The sequence below is a fragment of the Anolis carolinensis genome, chromosome 5 (genome assembly GCF_035594765.1).
Source record: "Anolis carolinensis isolate JA03-04 chromosome 5, rAnoCar3.1.pri, whole genome shotgun sequence".
NCBI classification, from domain to species: Eukaryota; Metazoa; Chordata; class Lepidosauria; order Squamata; family Dactyloidae; genus Anolis; species Anolis carolinensis.
Genome location: NC_085845.1, coordinates 31053640 through 31078458, shown reverse-complemented (window position 1 = coordinate 31078458; position 24819 = coordinate 31053640). Strand labels below are relative to the sequence as shown.

At 38.4% G+C, this 24819-nt stretch overlaps 1 protein-coding gene across 47 annotated transcripts in view; it reads right to left on the bottom strand.

The window, feature by feature from the left end:
- Positions 1–24819, bottom strand: part of ank2 (ankyrin 2) — a 217994-nt gene that overhangs the window by 104827 nt on the left and 88348 nt on the right. For 37 of the 47 annotated variants that reach the window (XM_062981284.1, XM_062981289.1, XM_062981302.1 and 34 more), the window contains exons 3-9: positions 23976–24074; positions 19137–19235; positions 9742–9840; positions 6875–7060; positions 6117–6140; positions 3115–3213; positions 601–699 (exon numbers count right to left, since the gene is read on the bottom strand). In XM_062981284.1, the coding sequence (XP_062837354.1) occupies positions 601–699; positions 3115–3213; positions 6117–6140; positions 6875–7060; positions 9742–9840; positions 19137–19235; positions 23976–24074 (705 nt within the window). The remainder of the gene's footprint in view (positions 1–600; positions 700–3114; positions 3214–6116; positions 6141–6874; positions 7061–9741; positions 9841–19136; positions 19236–23975; positions 24075–24819) is intronic. The other 10 variants (XM_062981280.1, XM_062981292.1, XM_062981328.1 and 7 more) reach the window with 1 other exon arrangement.

Below are 24819 nucleotides of genomic sequence, written 5' to 3'. Positions count from 1 at the left end.
GAAAGCTCCTCTGCTTGCACAAGTTGTAAACCTCAATGTTGGCAAATTCCCCTTAGCAAATGTAGCTCCTTTAGTTCCCCAAAGCTGGTCTTGAGGGCTGGTGGGCATTAGGAGATGGTGTATAGGGGGTGCAATAAGTAATAAGAATCAATTAAATCAATTTGTGCGAGGGGAAAAAATTCTACCAGCATGAAGCCATCTTTGGATGCAAGCTTTTACATGTATACCACATGACAACATTTCCAGCCGTTAGCCCTTCCGATGTAAGATATAAATAAGTAAAATAAGGAAGAAAATTGAGAATCTGTCTTGGATCTAAAATTTTAATTCTGCAAACTTAAACGGGCTCAACTCATAAAAGGAAAATTGTGATTATAGAAGGCCTCTGTTCATTAGCAAAATACGTTCTATGTGTCTAACTATTCTTTCTTTCACAGAAGAAAACCTTTTATTTCAAACCTCTTAAGATAATACACTGTATTCTTGCTGGAATTCTCTCAAGAAATACCCCTTAATGTTGAGGCATTTCAACCATATTTAAACAAAGAAACATGGAGAAAATATTCAGAAGGACAAACATGAGGAGATAGCAACACTCACCCTGGTTTGGGCATCAATCTGCCCTCCACGATCCAACAAGAGCTTCACCATGTTTGTGTTCCCCCTTTTGGAAGCCACATGCAGTGGAGTGATTCCATTCTACACCATGAAAAGAACAAACAAAAAGCGTGATGGGCTTGAAGAGGTTCAATAGGGATGGGTTGCGTTTTGACATGACACAGTATAGAAGATAAGCAAAGATGGGCCGCAGCATACAGAAAACATTAAGCACTGTCCTAATTTGAGAAAATAATTCACTGCAAGTATTTGTAAAAACAGCTAAGTGAAATGTAAACATGTATACTGTTTATAGATTAAGCAAGTATTATATTGAACATCTTGTACAAGTTCAGTACTCATGATAATTAGAAATAAGTAGCAATTTTAAGTTTTTTATACATGCTGACTATTTTAAAAACTAATAGTTGCTAGTTACTAATATCTCAAGTTACTTACTTTGAATGCAATAATGTAAATTTAAATATTTATTTTGATACATGTACATAAAGAGAATTGAGTGATATTTATATATAATTTTAAATGGGCATTTTTTAAGGAGGGTTATGTGTGTTATTGTACAGAAGGGTGTGCCTCTACATATTTTTAAGGCAACAATAAAAACAACTATCAGAACATCAAACATCACATTTGTACAGCATACAAGATAAATAAGATCTCCACAAAAATCAAGATTCATAAGAGATCAATTTAGTAAAATACATACACAACATTTAGAAGACATTAGCTCAAACACAGTGAAGCTGGTTATCATCTATATCAGCTTCTACAATATGCTTATTTAGAAGATTCTGCACATATTTGGATGGAGATTACCTCTATCAATAAAAAACAAGGAGCACATTTTTTAAAGCTGACTATTTAAGATCAACAAGAATTAGACAGAAATTGAAAACCAATACTTTACACAGGTTCAGATATTTAAGAAAAAGCATTCTGATGTCCCAGTCCAACAATATGTGTGGTGATGTATATCAATGGTGCTATGGATTTTGAGAAGGCATGAATAAAGGGTGAAAGGGAGAAATGTACCAAGAGGAAGGCATGATCACTTTCCATCTGGAAATCTATATCCTCATTATGAAAGATCCTGTGGATCCAGAATAGGTCTCCACAGCCACTTATAGGCCTGCCTCCAAGACACTATCCTTGGAAGACAATCATACTTAGCCATGAGTGATTGCCTATTAATATGGATGATGCATACTGGGCTGATCAACTATAGCCTTCTATGAATGCAGATCAACAAACATTCGGTCCTATGAAATGGGAATGGGGGAAACTAATAATCCAGACCAGACGTTGACTATTGAACAAGCCCTACTGAATGCAGTATGAAAGAGTTTTGAATAACATTAGATATTAGAATTGAGGAACCTTTATTCTCCACAGATGGTGATGATGAATTGCTACTACCATAATAACACACCTGTGACCAAGCTGACAAATGCCACCAGGAAATGAAATTCAACATTTTCACAGCCATAGTCTGCCCAATTCTGGTATATGGGATGCAGCCCAAATTTATCTTTCTAATCTTTATCATAGCAGCTATTTTTAAGAAGACTATGTGCATACAATCCCAGCAAAGCACTAAAATGAAGAGGGATATCATAGAACACTTGTTTGTACAACTTGGAGTAATATTACTAATTTATTCTTGAGTTTGCCTCCCTTTCCTATTTCCAAACATATTTCATAAAACACAAAACAATAATGTATAACACATCATCAATAGCCAATCATAGTTTTAAATCCCACTAAAGCTGCTGACATAAATAACCAAGAAAGGAGCCAGAGGAAGGAGGTCCAATAAGCCAAAGTAAGAAAGCAAGGTGGTAGTATGCCACTATATATTCAATAAGCAAGTGACACAGAGCTGGACCTGTGATTTACAGCAGTGCTCAAACATGTTTGTGTGAGACATTAAGACATTTTAAGAACATGTATCCTACTTTCACTTGAATATTTCCAAACTAGTTCAAGTGTAGCACCAGTCTACTGATAAATAGCAAAATATACATAGAACTACATGTAATATTATTCCTTACTAAAGCAGTTCCACTGAACCACTTGTGAGATGCATTTAACAAAAATGTCAAAGCTTTCCATGAATTTATTCTCATTGAGACTAAGATCAGATTTAGTCCATTACTTGTTGAGATATATAGTAATGTTTTTATGACATATGTTTCACCATAGCTTTTCCAGAAAGCCAACAGTGCTAGAAATTATTCAGTAAATATGTGTTTGCACTTTATTTATGTCCATATACAAATTCACCCTGTAAAGATAAAATGATTTTATTATAGTCAGCTATCTTCTAACTTGGTGATAAAATTCTACAGAATATATGCAAGGATCATTTGCTTCAACTGAATATTCAACCATATCTTAGTATACCTTTTCTATTTTCTTTAACAAAAATAGGCATTTATCATAAGTTGTTCATCCCCCTAAACTTCCATGTAAAATAAAAAAGAAAACCATCCATACCCTTGCTGTGAAATCCACAACAGCTCCCCGGTTGAGCAGAAGTGTTGCTACATTGACATTTCCATAGTGTGCTGCTATGTGCAAAGGCGTGAAACCACTCTGAAAAGCAAAAGGAAACAACCAGTCATAATCAGAAAGCATGGGGGGGTGTTTTGGCATAAGAAAGTATTTCTCTTTTAGAAGCTGAAAGCACATTAATACCAAGCATTATTTCCCCCAAAATCAACTTACTATGATCATACAGTATATAATTTTACTTTTTTCTTTAACTGATAAATAAAGATTCAATCTATTAGTACACTGATCGTATTTGGAGGATTTCATTTTGTATTAGTTTGGACACAATTTTTTAGCCTTCTGACCAAATTTTGACTCCAGAAGAAATGTCGCTTCCAAGGAGCTCAGCATTTCACCTTCTATCTCAGCCAAATAAGCACTGAACCAAGACATCTCCCTTCACAATTATGAAAATAAGAGCTAGGAAAGATTACTTTCCCCACAAAAGCAATAAAAAGTGTGCATTTTTGCCTGCAAAGGAAGACATTGGCTGACAATTTATTTCTTATGAACCTTCACAAAACTCTTTTTTTATAATGTGTGTGTAATGTAGGTATGTGTGTGCGCGTATACACACACGCACATCCATAAAAACCAATGAAACAAATCTATACACATGTATATATATATAGATAGACCAGTGCAATATTAGCTAACATTTATAGAATATTGTTAGTGTATTTGATTACGCTCTTCCCTCCTCCCACCCATCCCATTGTGGTGAATTCCTGTCTTTTAGGTTGGAGACTTTCATAAACAGTTCTATTCTTCCCTCCTGCTACATTGTTTTCTTGTTCTTCCTTCTAGCCTTATAGTTATTATTTATAAATTCCCGACAAAGATTCTAACTTATTAAATTATGCAGCCTTCTATGAAAACTTTTCCTGCTTTCTTTTCTTTTTATTACAAAGTTCAGAAATGGCTCCCAGTCTTTGAGAAAGGGTTTTTTTGTGCTTTTTCTTTGTTCATAATTGCTAATGTATCTATTTCTTCTATTTTAAAAATGTTAACAATCTGTTCTTCTATTGTCAGGAGGTCTGCCAATGTTGTACATATAATGTCCATGCTGCTATTATTATGCAGTGCAATACTTTGTAGTTTAGAGATTTTGTTTATTTGACATTCCCAATTAAGATAATTCAGGTTCTAATTTGTAGCCTTGATTTTAAAATTTCTTGAAGTTTTTTTTGTAATTTGCTCCAGAAGTCTCTTGCTTTTTTTACAGGACCACCATATGTGGAAGAAAGTTCCTTCTTGTTCTTTACATGTCCAACACTTATTGTTTCTTCCATTATACATTTTAATCAGTTTCTTCACAAAACTTTTTAATGTTTTCTAAAAATCTAAATGTTTAAAAGACCAATGAAATGTTGGTCCATCTATCTCTCATGAGAAAGCCAGATATTACTCATACTGAGCATTGCCAAAGTATATCAGAATAAGCATTACAAAAGAAATCTTGGTTTCAATTTTACTTGTCCCAGGTATAACAGACTCACTGAATCAATGGTATAAGTGTTAACATTATTCAGAAATATATTCAGAAATGTAGTTGGATTCCTAAAACTGGATTTTAAACATAACAAGTCTTCATATTTTGTACACAAATGCAATTTCGGAGAATTAAAACAGAGCTCCTATTTTAAGTATCTTCTATATCAAGTCCTCAATATGTTTTTTTCTGCTTAGTTCCCCTACTGGCTGTGTTTTACAGCTCCAGAGACCCATGGAATTTCTTGGTTGATAATTTGAAACCCTGGGAATGAATTATTTGCATAGTTCACAAATGCTACCTTTGTATAAAGTCCATCATCCAAATGAACAAACTCTTTTCCTTCTTTTTAAAACAGTTTTTAAAACACTCTCCCTCCCAGTTACAGATACAGTGCAAAACAAATAATTGGTTTGTCTGAGAAACAAGATCAACCATATTCTGCTGATATAAGCATTGACATATATGGTAGTTTTATGAAAATTCAGCTCAGCCCTAATGGTAGCACATTGTGCAGTTGAACTTTAGCTGTGTGGCCATAGACTTCATTTGTTTGGGCCAATACCTGTTGTTTTGTTTCTTTAAATCAAGTGCAGCACTAGTCATGTGGTAAAACCATCATCATTTGTGAGATGGCAACCTCACGTTGTAATGGAAAAAGAATTGATTCAGATATTGAAAACTGTCTTACGGCCTCATCATGGTGATTCCAGTGATGCACATCGGGGGGCATCGCTGTTGCCCCATGCCTCACATCACCCAACTCACCCAGCTGATCATCCCATGGGGAGAAACATTGATCGCCCCCCCCCCCCATTGTTCCTGGTGAAACTGTGGAGGCCTTCCATGCTGCTGCTGTACTGACATGCTCTTCTTTGCCACCCTCTTAAACATGGAGCCAGAAGTAGTTGTGCTTCATGAAATAGGAGCCAGCAGGCTTTGTGCTTAAAGGGGTGGCCAAGTGGACCATGCCGCCGATTCTTCCCCCATTTGATGAGGTTGTTAGTGAGAAATATTGAACAGTATATAGGGTGAAGGGGTATTTTCACAATAATCTCATAGATGTTAAATTCCATAGGTTGGGGATGGGGGAGTTTTCCTCTGAGATCCACAAATGTGTCATTCCAGAATAACTATCCCTAGCAACCAATTTTAGCACTGGTGCTACATTTACAGCATTATGCTACATGCAATTGTACCGTATTTAAAATTACCTTCAAAGGCCTACTCTCATTTTTAATGCAGAGTTTCTAAAAACAACAACCTAAACTGCCTCAAAGGTGTCAGATGGCTTGCAAAGAATAAAAGCAAAAGAGATAACAGAAAATGCCTGCCATTGCTGTAAGTCAGATATGAAGTAAGACACATTCTGAAGAGAAATCTGACATCATAGGAATGTATAGCATTTATCCATAGGAATGAGAGGAGATTTAAAAAACTATGTTTTTGGTACCTCGGTTGTCCTATTCACCATCATCTGTTGCAGCATGTTTTGGAGAAAAAAGGAAAGATATTACAGATTATCAGAAAAACAGAACCAAGTTGTCCACTGAAATGTATTATTCTGTTATTAAGGAAGAAAGGGGTGACAATCATGAGTTAGTTTAAAATTTAAATGTTTGCCATTCACATTTTTATGGGCCACAAACCAGTATATTATCCAAGAATTACACTGTTTCAACAACTGATTTGTCTATGTAAATTATCAAATTTACAAAGACTTAATTTGAAATATCTATCATGGAGGGGAGAGAATTTTGCAAACTGATAAAATGTCAAATGCTCATAAAGAAAATAGCAGAGCTTAGATCATTCTATTTTCAAAAGCTATTATCTTCATCTTCCAAATCTATAATAAAAATAATACGTTATTGCAGATACTGGTTTCAGCAACCCCTACCAAAAGAGAAGCAGTATTGTTTGCATTAATCTTTTTTATAGCAATGGAATGGTAAATGAATTTCATAGGGCTACCTAATACACTCGTAATCTTGGGTGTACATGTGAGGTGTTTTATGCATGCACTTAAAAATATAACACAAAATGTGATAAAAATATTAATTACACAGGGGACTGCAAAAGGTTGTAGTTCCTTCCTAGAAGAGAGGCATAACTTGCCCTGCTCCATGTATGAAGCAGCCCATCAGAATCATTCACATTTGGTGATGTTCCAACACTGTAGAACAGCAACAAAAACAACACTATTTTTACCTTAGACTGAACATCAGCATTGTGATCATTCTGGAGCAGAAGTGCTGCTGACTTGGTATCATCTTTCCTGGCAGCAATGTGCAATGCCGGCAAACGCACTTTCCCTTTTGTATCATTCTCCAGAAGGATAGCCACTGCCTGGTTATGCCCTTGCTGCAATGCAACTGCTAATGGAGTGAAGCCATCCTGTTGCAGAAGAAAGAAAATATAGCACATCAGTCTAACAGTGGTACCATCATCACAGCATGATTTAGGAGAAATTTTTAGGGTTTTGCTTAGAAGAATGAGCAAAATGTCCCAACTCCAGTATATCAAAGCTGGCTTAACAGAATACACATGATCATTAGAGTTCTGCCTCCTTAAAATCCTAAATCCAACCATTTCATACTGTTAGTGAAAATGGCATTGCACTCATGGTCAATTCGTTCCATATGGTGCAAAAATTGTGCAATTTAACAATTTTCAGTGGACTGTCAGTTTGCAAAAAGATATAGTACCAGTTACTTGACTAGTTGCACAAGCATTTCCGCAACCTCTACACAACGTGTAACCAGTTGCAAACCTTGGGATCACTATGACAATTGTGCTACCCCAGGAGGAAAAATGAATGGGATTTTGCTACCACACTGCCTTCCTCTACTGATAGTACCCATTCAGTCTAGAATCTAAAATGACCTAACTCAATAATAATTACATGCTTCAGAATAGAATTATTTATTAGACCCAGAGTGGGAAAAAGACAACTTTGGAAACAGATACCCAATCAATGAGATAAATGTATATTAAGAAATGTGACCCCATTTAAAAAAATTAACATTGTATTACATTGTGAAATGGCATGAATTTAATAATTAGTTATAATTAAGGCGTAGCAAACCTTTGAAAGAATGCAGCACCCAGAGAAGGTGCAGCAAACTTTTAGTTAAACTTCAAATCATTCTTTTTATATATATATTCACAAGCCATGTTGCCCAGATTTCTTAATAACTCTGCAATACAGAGTTGAAACTAAGAGCTCAGGAAGTATAACCTGATAAAAGAAATAGCAAAAAAAGGAATGTGTGGCAATATAGACAGGAGTTATACAGCTAAATTGCAAATATAGTTGTAAGACCAAACTAAAGGCACCACACTAATGTGTTGAGTGGTGAAGCAGCACACATCTAGTCTTTCCCACGGGTTCTGATCTGCCATACTTTCTCTGGAGATCCTGAGCACAGGTATGTATGGATAAATCTAATGAGTCATTTCCCCAGTTAGTCCACTTTCCCATCTTAAAACCATTCAATTTTCTGTCTGCATCAGTGTGCCATTTTAAAATAATATGTACAACTTCCCTTCTAAAGTCATTTTTGTTCACAATTTTGCACACTGAATTTTCCTAGATGTAATGTTTGTGCATTTCCTACTAATAGAATTTTTTTTTTGTATCTGCCTTTGTCTGTTCTACATATATTTCTATGAATTTTTGTTCAGAAACAAAATTACAAAAATTCTGTGCAATTATCTAGGGATAATTGTATTCCAATTTATATGTTGACTTGAGAAATGTGAAATTTGTATGTTCCTGTTGAGATGTGAACTGAATGAAAATTTCCCCTCCCATAACCTGGAAACCTGGATATCTCTGTCCAAATATTTAAAATTTCAAAATCAGAATATAGACCAATAGTCAGGAGTAAATGTTATGGTTTGAGTGTTGGGCTAAAATTCTGAGAGAGCAGAATTCACAGCTTTGTTCTGTCACAAAAATCCACAGGGTGACCTCTGGCAAGTCAGCCTAAGAACAAAGCAATAGCAATCCTTCTATGAATAATTTCCCCCAAGAAAAACTTAGCAAAGGGTCATCATAAATCAAAGTCAACTTGAAGGCATCTAAGAACAACAATGGAAGGATGCTTGTTAAGAGAATAAAGGGCAAAATCCCACTGGAACTAATGATGGATTACTGGCAGTATCTAGCACTGGGAATTTAGTGTCAGATGCTTCAGATAACTCTATACTTTGCATAAATCAGTGCTTCAGGGCATAGGAGGAGGTTTTGCTCCAAATGATCTCAGTAATGAGAAGGTTTTAGATCCACCTGAAAATGGGATCTTGTTCCTCCCATGCTCTGCTAGCCTTCGACTAACACAATTGTTATTCCTTCTTAAGATAATAAGACCACAATACTCAAATTCATATTAATCTATGGAGGAACAAATTAATTAGTCTGGAAAGGGGTTGGAGTTGCAGGACAAACCCCCAGTTTCATATTATTTGTGGGAACACAGAGTGGAAGATACTGTAACTAAAACTGCAACATTTTCCTCTCTCATTCACACTCACACATACCACTCGGAGCTTCAAGACATCCAGTGATTCTTTTACAAAAAACTGTTTTCGTCCAGTTGCTTAGCAACCACACAGAACTCATACCCCTGCAAATCTGCAATGGTAACATGATCTCAATCCATTCCAGTGACAGAAAAGATTATTTTAGGAACCTTCATCCAGTGAAATAATATCCACTGAATGAAAGGATGGCAAAACAGCTGTTAACAAAGACTAGCTTGGCTCGAGTGTAACTCTAATAAATGTCATACTGTGTAGAATGCCCTGTGGTGGGTTTACGCCATACCAGAGAAGGTGTCAAATGAAGGGATTGAAAAGGGACCTCTTTCCATGCCCCCCCCCCCCCGCTAAAAGTGGAAATGCATTATGGGAATACACAAAGCTGTCCGTGTAGAAACATTTGTCAATTTCTATTTCTGTGGCAGATGTTATGAGTATAGTAGTAGCAAATAAAAAGAGTGAAAGGATTTGTTTCAGGGAAAAGAAACTAGAAACATGTAGGGTTTTTTTCCCCAAAGATCAAAGTACTGTACCTCAGTAGCAGTGCTCTGATTGGCTCCATTTTCCAGAAGGTATTTCACCACTTCAATGTGGTTTTCTTGAGCTGCCATGTATAATGGAGTAAAGCCATTCTGGGGGAGACACAAAAGAGAGAATTGCTGTGAGAAACAACAAGTAAACATTATACATAAAAATAGCATATTTTCCCAGAACTTTAATATGTGTTGTTTACTAGCCAAAATCAAGTAGAATCTAAAATAATAAAACTGTTGTACTTGAAAATTCAAGATACTGTATGAAAAAGGAGATTTGCTGTTTTAATGAATAAGATATACTATTAAATATATTCTTTCAATGCTATATCAATAACAGACACTGACAAGAATATTGTCTTGGCAAAAATACATTGATATTAACTTTTACTCTTTTAGACCAATTACAGTGCAAAATGTCTTGATAATAGTTCAGCATTCCAGGTGCTATTGAACAGCAACTTCAAAGAGCCGTAGCCAATATAGACAACTTTGAAGAATGCTAGAAGTTTAACAACAGCTGAATGGCTGCAAAATTATCATTTTAGTCTTAAAGAATGAAAGCTGGCACTGTTTGGCAATTGTTTAGAAAGTTCACGCAGTTTCCCCTTGATAATATTTTTGTAGCATTTCAGTTGACTTGTCATTCACTAGAAGAATTCATTATTCTTCCACTTTGTATGAAAGCGACACTGCAACACTGGCAACTATTTTTTATTAGGACTGGTGAGTAAAAGAAGAAATCTGTTAATTTATCATTTTTATTTAACTGAAGGCATTCCAATAGGCCTTGTAAAACCATGACCTCAAGAGAAAGGGCAAATAGAGTAAACTTTTAAAACTATTTATCAAGCTAATAACTGGGCTGTAAAAGTTTTATTATTATTTTATTGATTTTAAAAGGACATATAACCTTGATCTTTCAGAATATGAGAAGAAAGCAAAACACTTTTTAGTAGATATCAACAAAATATCATAATATGCTAAAAAGATTCCAATAGAAATAGTTAGATTCAAATCCTCAGCTTGCTTGGGCATAATCACTAAGGAGTTTAATAAAACTCAATCTAACAGACTACATTATTTAATTCTTATAATGCAATATAATATAATGGTGTTGCCATAATGTAATATATTAAAATTGCTGCAATTTTATATAAGATCACAAGTGCAAGGAAACTGGTAGTTTAATAGAAACAAAAAGAAATCATCTTTTTGGCTTGATTCAATCTCTGTGAACAACTAAGCGACAGATAACAATCTAGATTATTTTACTGGTTACATCTCATTGACTTTAGAATAGACATTAATTGCATTGTATAAGCACAGAAAAACACATACTATGCTTTGGAATGCTTAATTATATAAAAAGCTCATAACATAAATTCAAAGTGGCCTAATGGTCTTTGTAAGAATAGACCTTGAGCAGAAAGACATTAGCATGGTGAAGTATGCTTTTTATTTTTGATTCACTATCATTATACGTCTAACATTCATGTTTTAACATTTGCATTGCATAGAAATGCTTACACTATGGTAATCACAAATGCATCAAGATTTCTGGCCACATCTCTGTTGTTTTTTAGAAATCAAAGAGTCAACAAATTCCTTTTCTTTGCCTTTAAAAATATAGAAATTACAATAAGGCAAATCATTTCTTCAAAATTATGAACTATTTACATTTAGCTATTAGCTGGAAAGCTGTTAATAATAAATTAACTTAGACCTAAGTTGTAAATCAATAAAAAAAATATTTCTATTAAGACTTCTGCTCTTAAGATTCAATGACATAATGAAAGGGCAAAGATTATCAGGATTCTACAAACTTTTATTCTGCAGCATGCCCAAAAGCATTATTCTCAGCTGTACTATAAATAAATGCCTTATAAGAGGATTTTATCTCACCAGAAGAGATTCTCTCTTGCTCTCTCTATGAGGGTGAGTTGAGGACGTAATGCCACTTAATAAAAGCAGTTCATGTTCCTTATTATGTGTCTTTGAATATGTATTAGGCTTTTGCCCACTTATTTATTTTTGGCTCCTTATTTTGAGTTTCTACTAGTTCATATTTTATTGCAGAAAAAAAGAACAGCAACAAAAAATTAAACTACTGTCAGACACTCTGATTTGATTTTATAGGGAACCCTATTTGTAAAAGAAATTCCATTTTGTTGACTTAATGGTAATCCTATGTAAGCAGTCTGTAACTGAATAAGAACATAAGAAAAGAGGATAAGTTGATGCTCCTGGCATCAAGAACCACTTTCTGAAAAAGAGAGCTTGTTTTGCACATGACATCATATTCCAAGGATCCAGTGATGATTTGAACACCAAACAACCCACAGGAAAGGCACTGTGCTCAAATGCCACCACCAAATCAACCATTCCTGATGCCCTTGAGAGAAAGCCATGCTTAACATCCCTGATCCAATTGCATATGACACTTGTAAGATTGAGACAGGCCACCCATCTCTAAGAGCATCATGGAGCCCTAGAGACTAGCTCGTCCATGCCAAGAATTGACTTAGTAAGAGGTCTTGGAAAGGACACAGAGCTTCAATGTCTGAAGCTCTTCTGTGGGTTGCATGGAGTCTAGACGGCACAGTCCTGAGCATCAAATTAACTCTGGTCACGACTGAAATAGGATGGTCACTTGAAGCTATCATTGCTGCTAGATAACCAGCTCTCTGAACCAGCTTTAATGTAACAGCTCCACACAATTCAGAACATTGATTTTTTTAGCAGAAATAAAAATGGACCTATTGGTTAACCTATTAACATTTTTATTAATTCCTAAACAGATTTATTTCTGTTACTTATTTTTTCATTATTATATATTACAACTAGTGAGTCAGGAGAGGAAAAGAGCATAGGCATTTTGGGCATAATTCCAGAGAAAGCTGTTGAAAGTATTATGTTTGCAAAATTATATAGTTCATGTTTAGCCAATAGGTCTGTACCTTTAACTGGTAGTATGTTTGTATTTGGAGCTTTATCAATCAGATACAGGTGGAGCTATGTTTGTCATTTATATATTCTTTGCACTCTGCCTGTATTCTCTCTCTGAGTTTTTTTGTTCCTGCATTATGCTTCTGTTACAGCATTAAAGTAAGTTGACCACATTACTTCGGGGCTATGTTTCTGTTGCAGCTTTATTCTATTTTTCTTTAATACTCTGCAACCTAAGGTTTTTACCTTTGCTAACAAAAGCAATGTGTGAAGGACCAGTAAGAAAATTGGGAACTTTGGCCCACACTTTATCTTGGATCTGCTTGCTTTCCACAGCCGTCTCCTGCCCTCCCAACAGTCACTACGAGTCCTGTGCCATCGCTTAGTATGCATTTGGTTGTTTGTGTACTGTGAAAGTGGTGAGGATAGAGGACACTGTTTATGTTGGATTAGTGAGACTCTACTGTATATTTGTAATCTTATATTATCTGCCTAGAACTGCCCCTTCTACACAGCTGTATAAAATGCACACTGAAGTGAATAACTGGCAGTGTGGACTCAAGATAATCCAGTTCAAAGCAGATAATATAAGATTCTAAATGGGTAATATAGCTGTGTGGAAGGGCCTTGAGTCTACACTGCCATATAATCCAGTTAAAATCAGATAATCTGTATCTTATAGGCCTAACTGTGCCTGTCCCCTGGACTAAGTAGGTTGCTAGGAGATCAAGTGGGCGGAGCTTAGCCCTCTAACTGGCAGCAATTGGATAAAAACAATTATTCCTTTCCCTCTAATTGGGACTTTATTTTTCTTTTATTTTTGTTGTATCAACCTAGAGCCATGGATGATGGGTTGTGTTGTCAAATTTCGAGGTTGGGTAGCCTGTAGTTTTGTTGTTTTGTCCGCTGCCCTGATGCCATCACTCTTTTATATATATAGATGTTTATAAACTACCCTGCTGCATTGTTTGTTGATTTTTTTTTATTTTTCTAGGGGAGCACTTAAAAAACAAGAAAACTTTACAAATGCACAAATAATTCCCCTGCCACTCTTAATTTACTTTGGAAATATATGTTCATGATAGCTTTGCTGCAACAAGTATAACTTCTTCCTCTCTGTCACTTTGTCTGAATAGGGCTTTTGTCAAAGAGTGCATGTGGCTATGAAAACTGCAGGAAGAAAGCTGCAAAAAGATCCTTCTTAGCTGGAAATATGAATTAATGTCAATCTTATCTTGATTTCACATTCTGATATCTAAGTGTTCACAAGGACCTCATCACACTTATCAATTTAAGAGTTTTAGGATGTTTGCCAGCCAGTTGAGGGATGGATGGGCATGAAGTCTATCACATGCAATTCCTCAACTTCTGGAGGAGGCCATGCCCCTAACCAGCATGGAAACATCCTAGGATGCTTCCTCGTCAACACGGGAAGGATCCCGTGTTATGTTGGTTCCAATGGAACCAGCACACTCCTGCCCCGGTTGGGTGACACTTCCTCCATGTGATGGGGGAATCATCGCCAAGCGGGGCATCAGAGTTGCCCCGCCGTTTCGTCATGCCTGCTGGCGAAACTGTCAGGAAATTGAGATAAAGCAAACATAAATCAGTTGGCTTTATCTCCTCTTCTTGACCTTCAAAGACTCTGTCCTTAAAGGTACAAAGTATCGGAAATCACTTCAAACAGACTCCAAAAATCTGCCCGTGAAAAGCACAGTTTATGTATACAGGATAGCCTTAAAAGCGCATCTGATCTTGGTCACATCATGGCGAAAGAACAACACACTTTCTTCTTCTCTTCTATTTGATACTGGAACCTATTTAGCTTGCATTTCTTCAATGTTACTCCCCTCTATTTCATTAACTCATGAACTACTGTAACTTCTCTTCACATGCAGTTTAAACTAAATGCTGTTTTCACTCAGACATCAAAATCACAGCAGAGGGGGAGGGGTTGTGATCAGGTCCTAAGTCTCTCTATAGATCAAAATGTGGGAGAAAAGCAGCAATGGGAAAGGTAAGAAGGAAAAGAACAGGTTTCCTCTCAGTCCAAGAAACCATGGTTTAGCTCCTTCAAACCAACAATGCTGTATCTATACTGGATATCATCATAATTATCATCATCAAGTTGTTGTATGAAATGTCTGTGGCTAGATTTACCTGAATTGTTAAAGGAGACATGACTGATAAGCTGTTATCAAACTTCACAAATCTTAGTCAATTTAGTTCTTTGTATGAGTTTCAGTGGACAAATCAGTTAATTCAATTGATATAAATTCACTTATGGAGGCAAAATTCTTATAAAAGATCCTGGCTGAGATCTTTGATTTGTTCTAACTATCCTGAAATGTTGCTAGATGTAACTGTAATATGATTTTAGTGGGAAAATACATTAATGCACTAGAACGTTTGTCATTTAATTCTTGAACCTGGCGATCTTTACTCTCTGACTCAATTATGTTTGATCAGAATTCAAGAACCAAACATTTGTTACTCTGAGTGTAAGATAGTGCCTAGAACATTTTGTACTATCAAAAAAGCTGACTAAAAAACTGGAATATATCATCATATGCCCCCTGCAAAGATTATATTTTATTTTTGGCACTTTCCCTGTCTAAAACCGGAATTTGTAAAATGCATAACAAAGTCAAATTACAATATTTTAATACTAGAAATATGACACTGCATCTTCTGACATAAGCAAACCCAGTTTACCAAGGTGAGGACCTTTCAGATACGAGTGATTTCAACTACCACAATCCCTGACCACTGACCATGCTGGGAGAAACCAGGGAAATGGGACTGAGTTGGCTTCTCATCCATTTTTAAATGCGGCTCAGAAACAAAGGTTAGAATCACCTCATTCGCAGCTCACTGACATTCAATTTCTCTTTAGTACTTTGGGTTTCCTCACAGATATTACCATTTTTCTTTCTATCAAAATTAGTAAAAATGAATCAGAAAATGCCTTTGTTGGAAGCTAAAATAGCAGAGGAAATGTTCAGCTCATGCTGCTCAGTTCTGTTTCTTTGTTCTTCTTTCGTTTGGTTCCTGATTCTTTTGCATAATATGCACCTTGATATTTCAGTTCAAAAAGCTGCTCATCCTATTACCTAATGCTATTGCTTGTTGCATACCCAAAAGTGGAGTCATAAATTTAAATAAATTTACAATAACAGGTTATAGCCATAGAATAAAATGCAATAATGCAATAATGTGTATCAGACAAGAAATGTTAAAGTTATATTAATGAACAGCTAACAGAAACCTAGACTAATTAAGATTTATTGAAATCCAGAGAGCCATAATAAGTTTGCTTACTGCCCTAGTAGGCTATAAAGAAAAAGGTCTGTATTATTTATATCACACAAATGACCCAAAAAGCAAAATAAGCATGACCACTTGCACAAAGTACACAAATGTAGCTGGTCTTTTAGGGCATTTGGTATGATAATAGATTAAAATGACACTGATCAAGTTACATTCTCTCAGCCTGAGAGGAAAGCAAAAGCAAATCCCTTCCAAAGGAAGCTTGCCAAGGAAACCCTATCACAGGTTTGCCTTGGGGTTGCCATATGTTGGCACAGAGCACATACTTTTGCAAAAATATAGTGCTTTTGCCAACCCCATTCTTTCACCACCAGCCTCTATCTGAATAAAAAATCCACAAATGCAGAGGATAATGAAGTTGGTAGCTGAAGGCTTTAGACTCTCATAGTTCTAAGATACAAACACTCTGGCTAGAGAGCACTAAAATGGGCCCTCCGTAACAAGTGGTGCAGTGCTAGGGAGGGTTCATCCATGAGTATTACAACTGCTCAAGTGTTTTGAAAGGAAAAGATGCCCCTCTGTGGTATTGATAGAAGTAAGTCAATGGGCAACAAGAATATACGGTCAGCTTTTGGACTGTATCTTCATCTTGTATCAGCATGAGAGTGATATGTGTGTGTAGTATGTATCTAAGGGTACAGCAAATAAACATTCGTGTGAATAGTAAGAAGGAAATGTTTGGAGTGTGAACTAAGGAGGGCCATAAGAAAGGCATGGCAGAAACCTCCATGCACAGATACTCCAATGGGTTTACACAATTCTCTACAACTGTAAAAAGTGTATTTATATCAACAAGGTGACCTGGATGCGCCATAATTGTCAACAACAACATCTCTGAATGAATTTTAATTTTACCCCAGTGAGAATTTGAATACAGTGAGGGTTATGTTTTCATCTGTACTTATATTTCCTGACCTGGATGAAAATTCTATTATGCAATGAAGCCAATCTACAGACAACTTCATTTAAGCTTCTCTGTGTCACAGTTCACCCAAAATCAGCATGAAGCATTTACAAAATCCCAACATATTGCATTTCCTTTTTTTGGGGGGGGGGGGGGGAGCACGCTTAAACCAAGCAATCATAATTGTTGCCATTATTTTAAAAAATGTGCTGCAAGTGACAAGTGGCTGAAACTTAGGAAGATTGCTCAGATCACATATAATCACACATAATACCTCTATTGTATATTCAATCCTGTGGAGACTCTATAGCACAAGGTGACCCTAGGTCAATCGAGTGTTGTATCCGAGTATACTAAGGTTAATCTATATTGATTTGAAACTGCATGCCTTACTCGACCATTATGCACATAGAGCTGTGTGTGTATATATATGTTTGTAAAAACTGGCATTCACCTCTGGCCCTGAGGCTCATTAATGCTATAAACTCCCATAGTATTAAACTTAGGGAGGAAATTCCATTATTCTACAGATGCCTTCTTATGATTTGTAAATTTCTTTCTACTGTTTCTCTTTCTGAAGCCTCTTCTGTTTGCTGGTGTGAGTCAGCAGCTACCAAAATAGTTCAAAGAACACTGAGTGAGATACTGCGGCACTTCCATCCATGCAAAAGAGATGGAGGGAAGGAGGGAGGGAGCACTTTTCCAGATGCTGCTTTGTAATTATGCCTTATGAATAACTACTGTTCATAAAGGTGACACTCTGATCCTAACTAAAGCTTTAACAGATTTGGGGCTCTTTCCTTTTACTAAATAAAAGACCTATCATGTAGTAGCCTATTCAGAAATTTCCCTGAGTAATCCCTATAAATATTACTACTATCCTGGCATAGTTGACACTCCATTTCAATTGGATTTGTCCATAAGGACATTCTGAAGAATTGTGCATCAAGGTCATACAATTCATTGCACATCTTTGTATCCACAGTTGCCCTCAAGTTTCAAAATCATTTTCCAATGCTATAAAGAAATGCTGCTCTTTAGCCAAATAACAATGAGAAATGAATCACTGCAGCATGCACATCTGCAGTTTGACAATCACAAATATAGGGGGGTCAGGCAAACTTTTCTTACCCACAAAGGATCAATTGTACACTATAATGATTTAATAATATACAGTGGTCAAGCTCTGTATATTTGTAAATAAACAAAAGTATTGCATCGTTAGAGTTACATCTGGTGTAAATATGGGTCAGGGCCTCCTCGGTGGTTGCTCCCAGGCTTTGGAACTCTTTTGCTTACTACCCTTTTGTAGGACAGCAAAGATCTCTTTGTTTAGGCAGGCTGACAGCTCAGGTAAAAGGCCCTTTCATGTGATGCCTTTGCAGTTCTAATTTTTACTAATTTTGCTTGTTTTTAATTTTATTGATATTTTAATTAGCTTTTTTATAATTTTGCATACTGTAAATCTTTTAGATGAGGATGATTTGAGAAAGAGAAAGAAGTTGAGCTTCAAGAATATTGTCAGTTGCTCATTTATGCTCCACCTCTCTAAGTGTAAAGTTCTACCTGCCAAGAACTAACTAATTCAGCTATTCCATTTGATGAGGAAAGATCAGAGGTCAGAACATAATGCCAAAGTATGCTAGAGCCAAGAAAAGGGGGAAAACTTGTGAGAAAAAAAGACTGATATAAAAGAAAAGAAGAAAACCACTGTGGTGGAGTGGTTTGAATATTGGACTACGACTCTAGAGACTAGGGTTCAAATCATCACTCACCTAAATAAAGCCACCAGCTGACCTTGGGTAAATCATATTATCTCAGACTCAGAGGAAACTCCCTCTGAACAAGAAAACTCCATGATAGGTTCCCTTCAGAGTTGCCATAAATTGGAAACAACTTGAAGACATGGGACAACAGTTAAAGCTAGTTAACTTCAGTGCCAGAAATTCTGAACTCGAATGTTGACCATCTAGCTGGTCTGTCATTAAAGAAACCGCTGTCTTGAATCCAAATAGGAAAAGGAACAACTTTCCTCAACATACTCCAGCTATCAGTGTCTTTTTAATATTTTCCACTGTGATAAATAAATAGGGCACCTTATTCTTTCTTTATCTTTATTTATTTGTATGTTTGACTAATTAACCTTGCCAACACAAGACAAATAACACTAGATACAACATTAAACTAAAAAAAGGAGTAAATATCTTCATACCTGAGATTGTGCATTAATATTGGCTCCTTCTTTAACCAGAACCTTGACCACTTCATCCTGTCCTGCCAAGGATGCAATGTGCAGCGCAGTATTGCCTTTCTGTTTTGTAAAGACAAAAATACAGATGCATTTATAATAATTTACTATACCATGGTGGTTCAAAGCAATATAATAAAAAACGTTACTCATATTATAATCAGACATCTACATTTGCAAATTTGACTTTTGCAGACAAAATTATTAGATGACTTGATTAAATGTTTCTCTTTAGGGAACTCTAGATCCTCTACAGCCAAATTCTGCCTGCATTAGACCATAGAGACACACTAAAGATTTCTAGAGAGATTGTTAGATGCTGACAGATATTCACAACCTTGCATTCAAAAAGGCCAGAAGCAGTATCATCGTGGAGAGAGTACAAAGGTTGACACTTCTTTTAGGTCCCTCCAGTATGGACTAATAATAATAATAATTATTATTATTATTATTATTATTATTATTATTATTTTATTCTTATATCCCGCCCCATCTCCCCGGAGGGACTCGGGGCGGCTTACATAGGGCCATGCCCAGACACGACAGCACAAATCAGATAAAACATTAAACTGAGCAGTAAAACTTCAACATGATTAAAAACAGTCATAAAAGTCAATATACACAATAATATTAAAATCCCAATTTGGGTCAAAAGATCCAGGCCAAGGTGCAAAGCAATATCAAGTTATCAGGGAGGGATAATTATACAGCAGGTGTAATACTTAAAGTGCTGAATGAATCCTAAAAACAATCCAGAGGGTCTACTGCTTAATAGGTAAATAACATGATCCCACAAGGATCAGTCAACGAAGGCCTTCTGGAATAGCCAAGTTTTCAGGCTCTTCCTGAAAGAAAGTAGGGTAGGGGCCTGCCTAATCTCCCTGGGGAGCGAGTTCCACAGCCGGGGGGCCACAGCGGAGAAGGCCCTCTCCCTCGTCCCCACCAACCGCAACTGCGAAGTTGGTGGAAGCGAAAGGAGGGCCTCCCCCGACGAGCGAAGAGGTCGTGCGGGTTCATAGGGGGAAATGCGGTCTCGAAGGTAGGTGGGTCCCAAACCGTTTAGGGCTTTGTAGGTGATAACCTGCACCTTGAATTGGGCTCGGAAAATAAATGGCAGCCAGTGGAGCTCTTTAAACAGCGGCGTTGAGCGCGCCCTGTAATCTGCCCCAGTTAGAAACCTGGCTGCCGATCGTTGTACTAGTTGTAGTTTCCGAGCCGTCTTCAAAGGCAGCCCCACGTAGAGCGCATTGCAGTAATCCAGTCTAGAGGTAACTAAGGCATGGACCACCATGGTCAGATCTGACTTCTCGAGGTATGGTCGCAGCTGGCGCACAAGTTTTAGTTGTGCAAAGGCCCTCCCAGCCACGGCCGACACCTGGGCCTCAAGTGTCAGCGCAGAGTCCAGGAGGACCCCCAAGCTGCGGACCTACGCCTTCAGGGGGAGTGCGACCCCATCAAGCACAGGTTGCCACCCAATACCCCGATCAGACGTACGACTGACCTGGAGGACCTCTGTCTTGTCAGGATTGAGCTTCAGCTTGTTCGCCCTCATCCAGGCCAATACAGCGGCCAGACACTGGTCCAGTATCCGAGGGGCTTCCTTGGAATTAGGTGGAAAGGAGTAGTAGAGTTGGGTGTCATCCGCATAGAGATCGCACCGCACTCCAAAACTCTGGATGACCTCACCCAGCGGTTTCATGTAGATATTAAATAGCATGGGGGACAAAATGGAACCTTGCGGGACCCCACAGGTCAATGGCCAGGGGTCCGAGCAGGTGTCTCCCAGCTTCACCAACTGGGAACGGCCCTCTAGGAAGGACTGGAGCCACTGCAATGCAGTGCCCCCAAGGCCCATCCCAGAGAGCCGTCCCAGAAGGATACCATGGTCGATGGTATCGAAAGCCGCTGAGATGTCCAAGAGAACCAGCAGGGTCACACTCCCCCTGTCCAGCTCTCTGCGGAGGTCATCCACCAAGGCGACCAAAGCCGTCTCGGTACTGTAGCCAGGTCTGAAACCAGACTGCGATTGTGTGATGACTCATGGGCCTTGTAGTCCTGTTCCTAGTACTATTGTGGCAGACGAAGAGGAAAACATGGGATTTTCGCCGGTTCAGCAAGAGCCAGAGCCTCTTCACCTGCAGGACGTTGATGTTTGCCCACAAGAATTCAGCCAAACAGGCCTTGGGCAGAACTCCCCCCCGTTTTCCAGGAGGGAAAATTATTCTAAAGATAGGGGAGTCAGGGAGGCTAATCGCAGAAGCCTGAGAATCGCTGCCAAACAAATGGCTGATTAGGTCTGCTTCCCTTGGGAAATTCTAAGGAGTCATGCATCTGGACAGAGTTGGGTTTCGCTTCTCGTTCTCTAGGGAAAGAGTTCTGTTGGCGGGAAAACGAGACCCAATATAGGTGTTTGGCGCGAGGGATACTTTGCGGAGTCAATTGATCAGCTTGAGGAGAGAGGTCGTGTGTGGACTTCGTAATCCCAGTTCCTTGCTTCCCGGATCAAGCTTCAAGCCTTGCCCTGTCTCACGGTTTTACCACGGACTCTGTTTCATGCTTCATGTTTGCCTCGTCTTCAGTCACGGATCCAGCCAAGAATCAAGTTTATTTCCAGCCTTGTTGTCAAGCTTCATTGGACTTTAAAGACTCTGTTATTTCCCCACACTATTGCTTGGCAAAGTGTGCGTTTCGGTCAAGTGGATTAAAACTTTGAACTCTAATATCTTATATTGGACAATACATTTCTGGACTATATTTGACCTCATCTGAAAGGTCTGCTTCTGAACTATATTCTTCGCTTGTTTTTATTGATTTTATATATTTCTTTAATAAAGATATTAGATAGAGACTGGCCTCTGTGTAAGGTTATTGGTGCTCTGCAGCCAGGGTCCTGACAGATTGGTCCAGAAAATCCGTATCTTCCAAGAATCCCTGGAGCTGGGAAGCAACCACCCGCTCCAAGACCTTGCCCAAGAATGGAAGGTTAGAGATTGGTCTGTAGTTACAGACGTTAGCCGGATCCAAGGAGGCTTTCTTCAAAACAGGCCTCACCACAGCTTGTTTTAGGCCAGATGGAAATATGCCCTGCTCCAAAGAGGCATTGATTATTCTCACAAACCAATCAACTAGCCCTCCACTGGCTTGTTTTAAGAGCCAAGATGGGCAAGGGTCAAGGGCACAGGTGGTTGCCCTCACCGCTCCAAGAATCTTGTCCACATCATCAGGCTGCACAAGCTGAAACGAATCCCACAAGTTCGAACAGACAGATGCCTCGGTTACCTCACCTGGCAATGCATCAAGGCCGGCGTCTAAGTCGGAACGAATCTGAGCGACTTTGTCTGCAAAATGGTGAGCGAACTCGCTACACCGAGTTGACGAGATGTCAGGTGCTCCCCCGACCTGAGGAGGGTGGAGGAGCTCCCCAACAACTCGAAACAACTCTGAAGATCTATTTGTTGCAGATGCGATGCGGGCAGTCGAGAAAACTTTCCTGGCTGCCCACAACGCCGTGGAATAGGCCCTAATAGCGGCTCTAGACCGTGCTCGGTCAGATACGTCACGAGTTGTCCGCCAGCAGCACTCTAGTCTCCTTCTCACACGTTTCATCTCCGCCAGCTCCCCAGTAAACCAGGGAGCTGGGGCAACTCCACGCAGCGAGAGGGGACGCTCAGGAGCGATCGTGTCTATTGCCCTGGACAACTCGCCATTATAACGAGTGACCAGGGCATCGACAGGATCGTCAGCTTCCATGGTAGACAGATCCCCAAGAGACCTCAGGAATCTCTCAGGATCCATAAGTCTCCTGGGGCGGACCATCTTAATTGGTCCACCACCCCTGCGGAGGTTGGAAGAGACGGTTAGTCTTAAACTGATCAGATAGTGGTCGGACCATGACAATGGAAGAATAATTTGCTCTTCCACTCCGACCAAACCGTCACCCGCAACAAAAACCAGGTCGAGTGTATGTCCAGCTTGATGAGTGGGACCCAATATTATTTGGGACAGACCCATGGTTGTCATGGCGGCCATGAATTCCTGAGCTGCACCTGTCAAGGTGGTCTCAGCGTGAATGTTGAAGTCACCCAGCACTGGGAACCCAACACCACGCTAGAAACCACCTCTGCTAGCTCAGGCAGGGAGACTGCTGTGTCGCGGGGTGGATGGTACACCAGCAGAATCCCCAAACTGTCCCGGGTACCCACCTTCAAGTGAAGACACTCAAACCCGACCGATTGCAAAGCGACGCATCTGACCAGGGCGATGGACTGCCTAAAGACCACCGCAACCCCACCTCCCCGCCCTCCTGGCCTGGCCTGCTGATGCACCCCGAAACCCGGAGGACAAAGCTGGGTAAGACTAAGCGTTTTCTTCTACTCATAGAAGGGATATTTTTAAAAGAATTAAAGTACAGACTCATGGATAAGTTGAACCAGTTTTTTAGGAACAATTTTTTGACAAAAAAATTCTAGACTAAGATGTACATATATACAATATGCTTTACTCTTAAAAGTTTTTCATGATGTTTAGGGGAAAGTAATGCATTTTCAGGTGCATCTGAAATGTTTTGGGTCTGTATAATTTTGCTTTTTCAAAAAATAGTTTCCCCATAGACCTAAAACAGGTCACAGAAGCTAGAACATGGTAAAAGGAAACAATGGGTCTTTAAAAATAAAGAAATAAAACAGGCTGTACACTTTGCATGTATGAGTGCTTTGGTGTACACTGGAGGCTGGAGAGGTACATGTGGACCATCCACCATTTCTAGTTTAGTCCTATTCTCTATAAGAAGAATGATTATATTACCTTGGTGGCAGAATCCACTGCAGATCCTCTTTCCAGCAATTCCTGAACCAAAGCCACGTGGCCTTCTTTTGCAGCAAGATGAAGGGCATTGAGTCCATTCTGTAAGTGAGGATATTAGATTCATTATTCACCACCATGACCCTTATTCATTAGCCACTGGTCATATGCAGAAATCACTCTGTCAGAGGCAACATTAATCAAAATAGATTGGACTCAGTTAAATGAGTCTGACTCAGTGCAAGACAGCTTTTTAATTTTCAGACATAGTCACACAATCTACATGGTTAATAAATGCTTCTGCTATAATAAATCTGTTAGACTTTAATCCATCAATAGGTGTACCAAGACCAAACAGAAATCACATTCTACCTTTACAGTTACTCTTTCATTGGAAATAGGACATTATAATAACAAATACCAGCAAACAGCTATGAAAATAATTTTATTTTACATACTGTAATTTGTGTGAACACCAAACTACACTTGTACACTTGTAACTTCATCAAAGCAAATGGAAACTGCTAAACATAGTACAGGCTTCTACAACCTAGTTACCTCCAAGTTTGGCTTACAACTCCCATTTGGACATATTGAGGGGTCTATAGAAAGTTCTAGGTCAAAACATCTGGAGAGGCTTTGGCTGGGGAAGTCTGGATCTTAGATCAATATACCAACTGGTATCACCTTTCCTGGTAATAGATCTTTGCTTTAGTTCTTCACTATCATCCTGATGGGTTCCCCCCCCCCTTTCATTGCCCCTGTAACATCATTAAATGAGTAATTCTAAATATAAACATGTTACCACTGTAAAATATGATTCTGAATTAAGTTCTTGGCAAGTGCC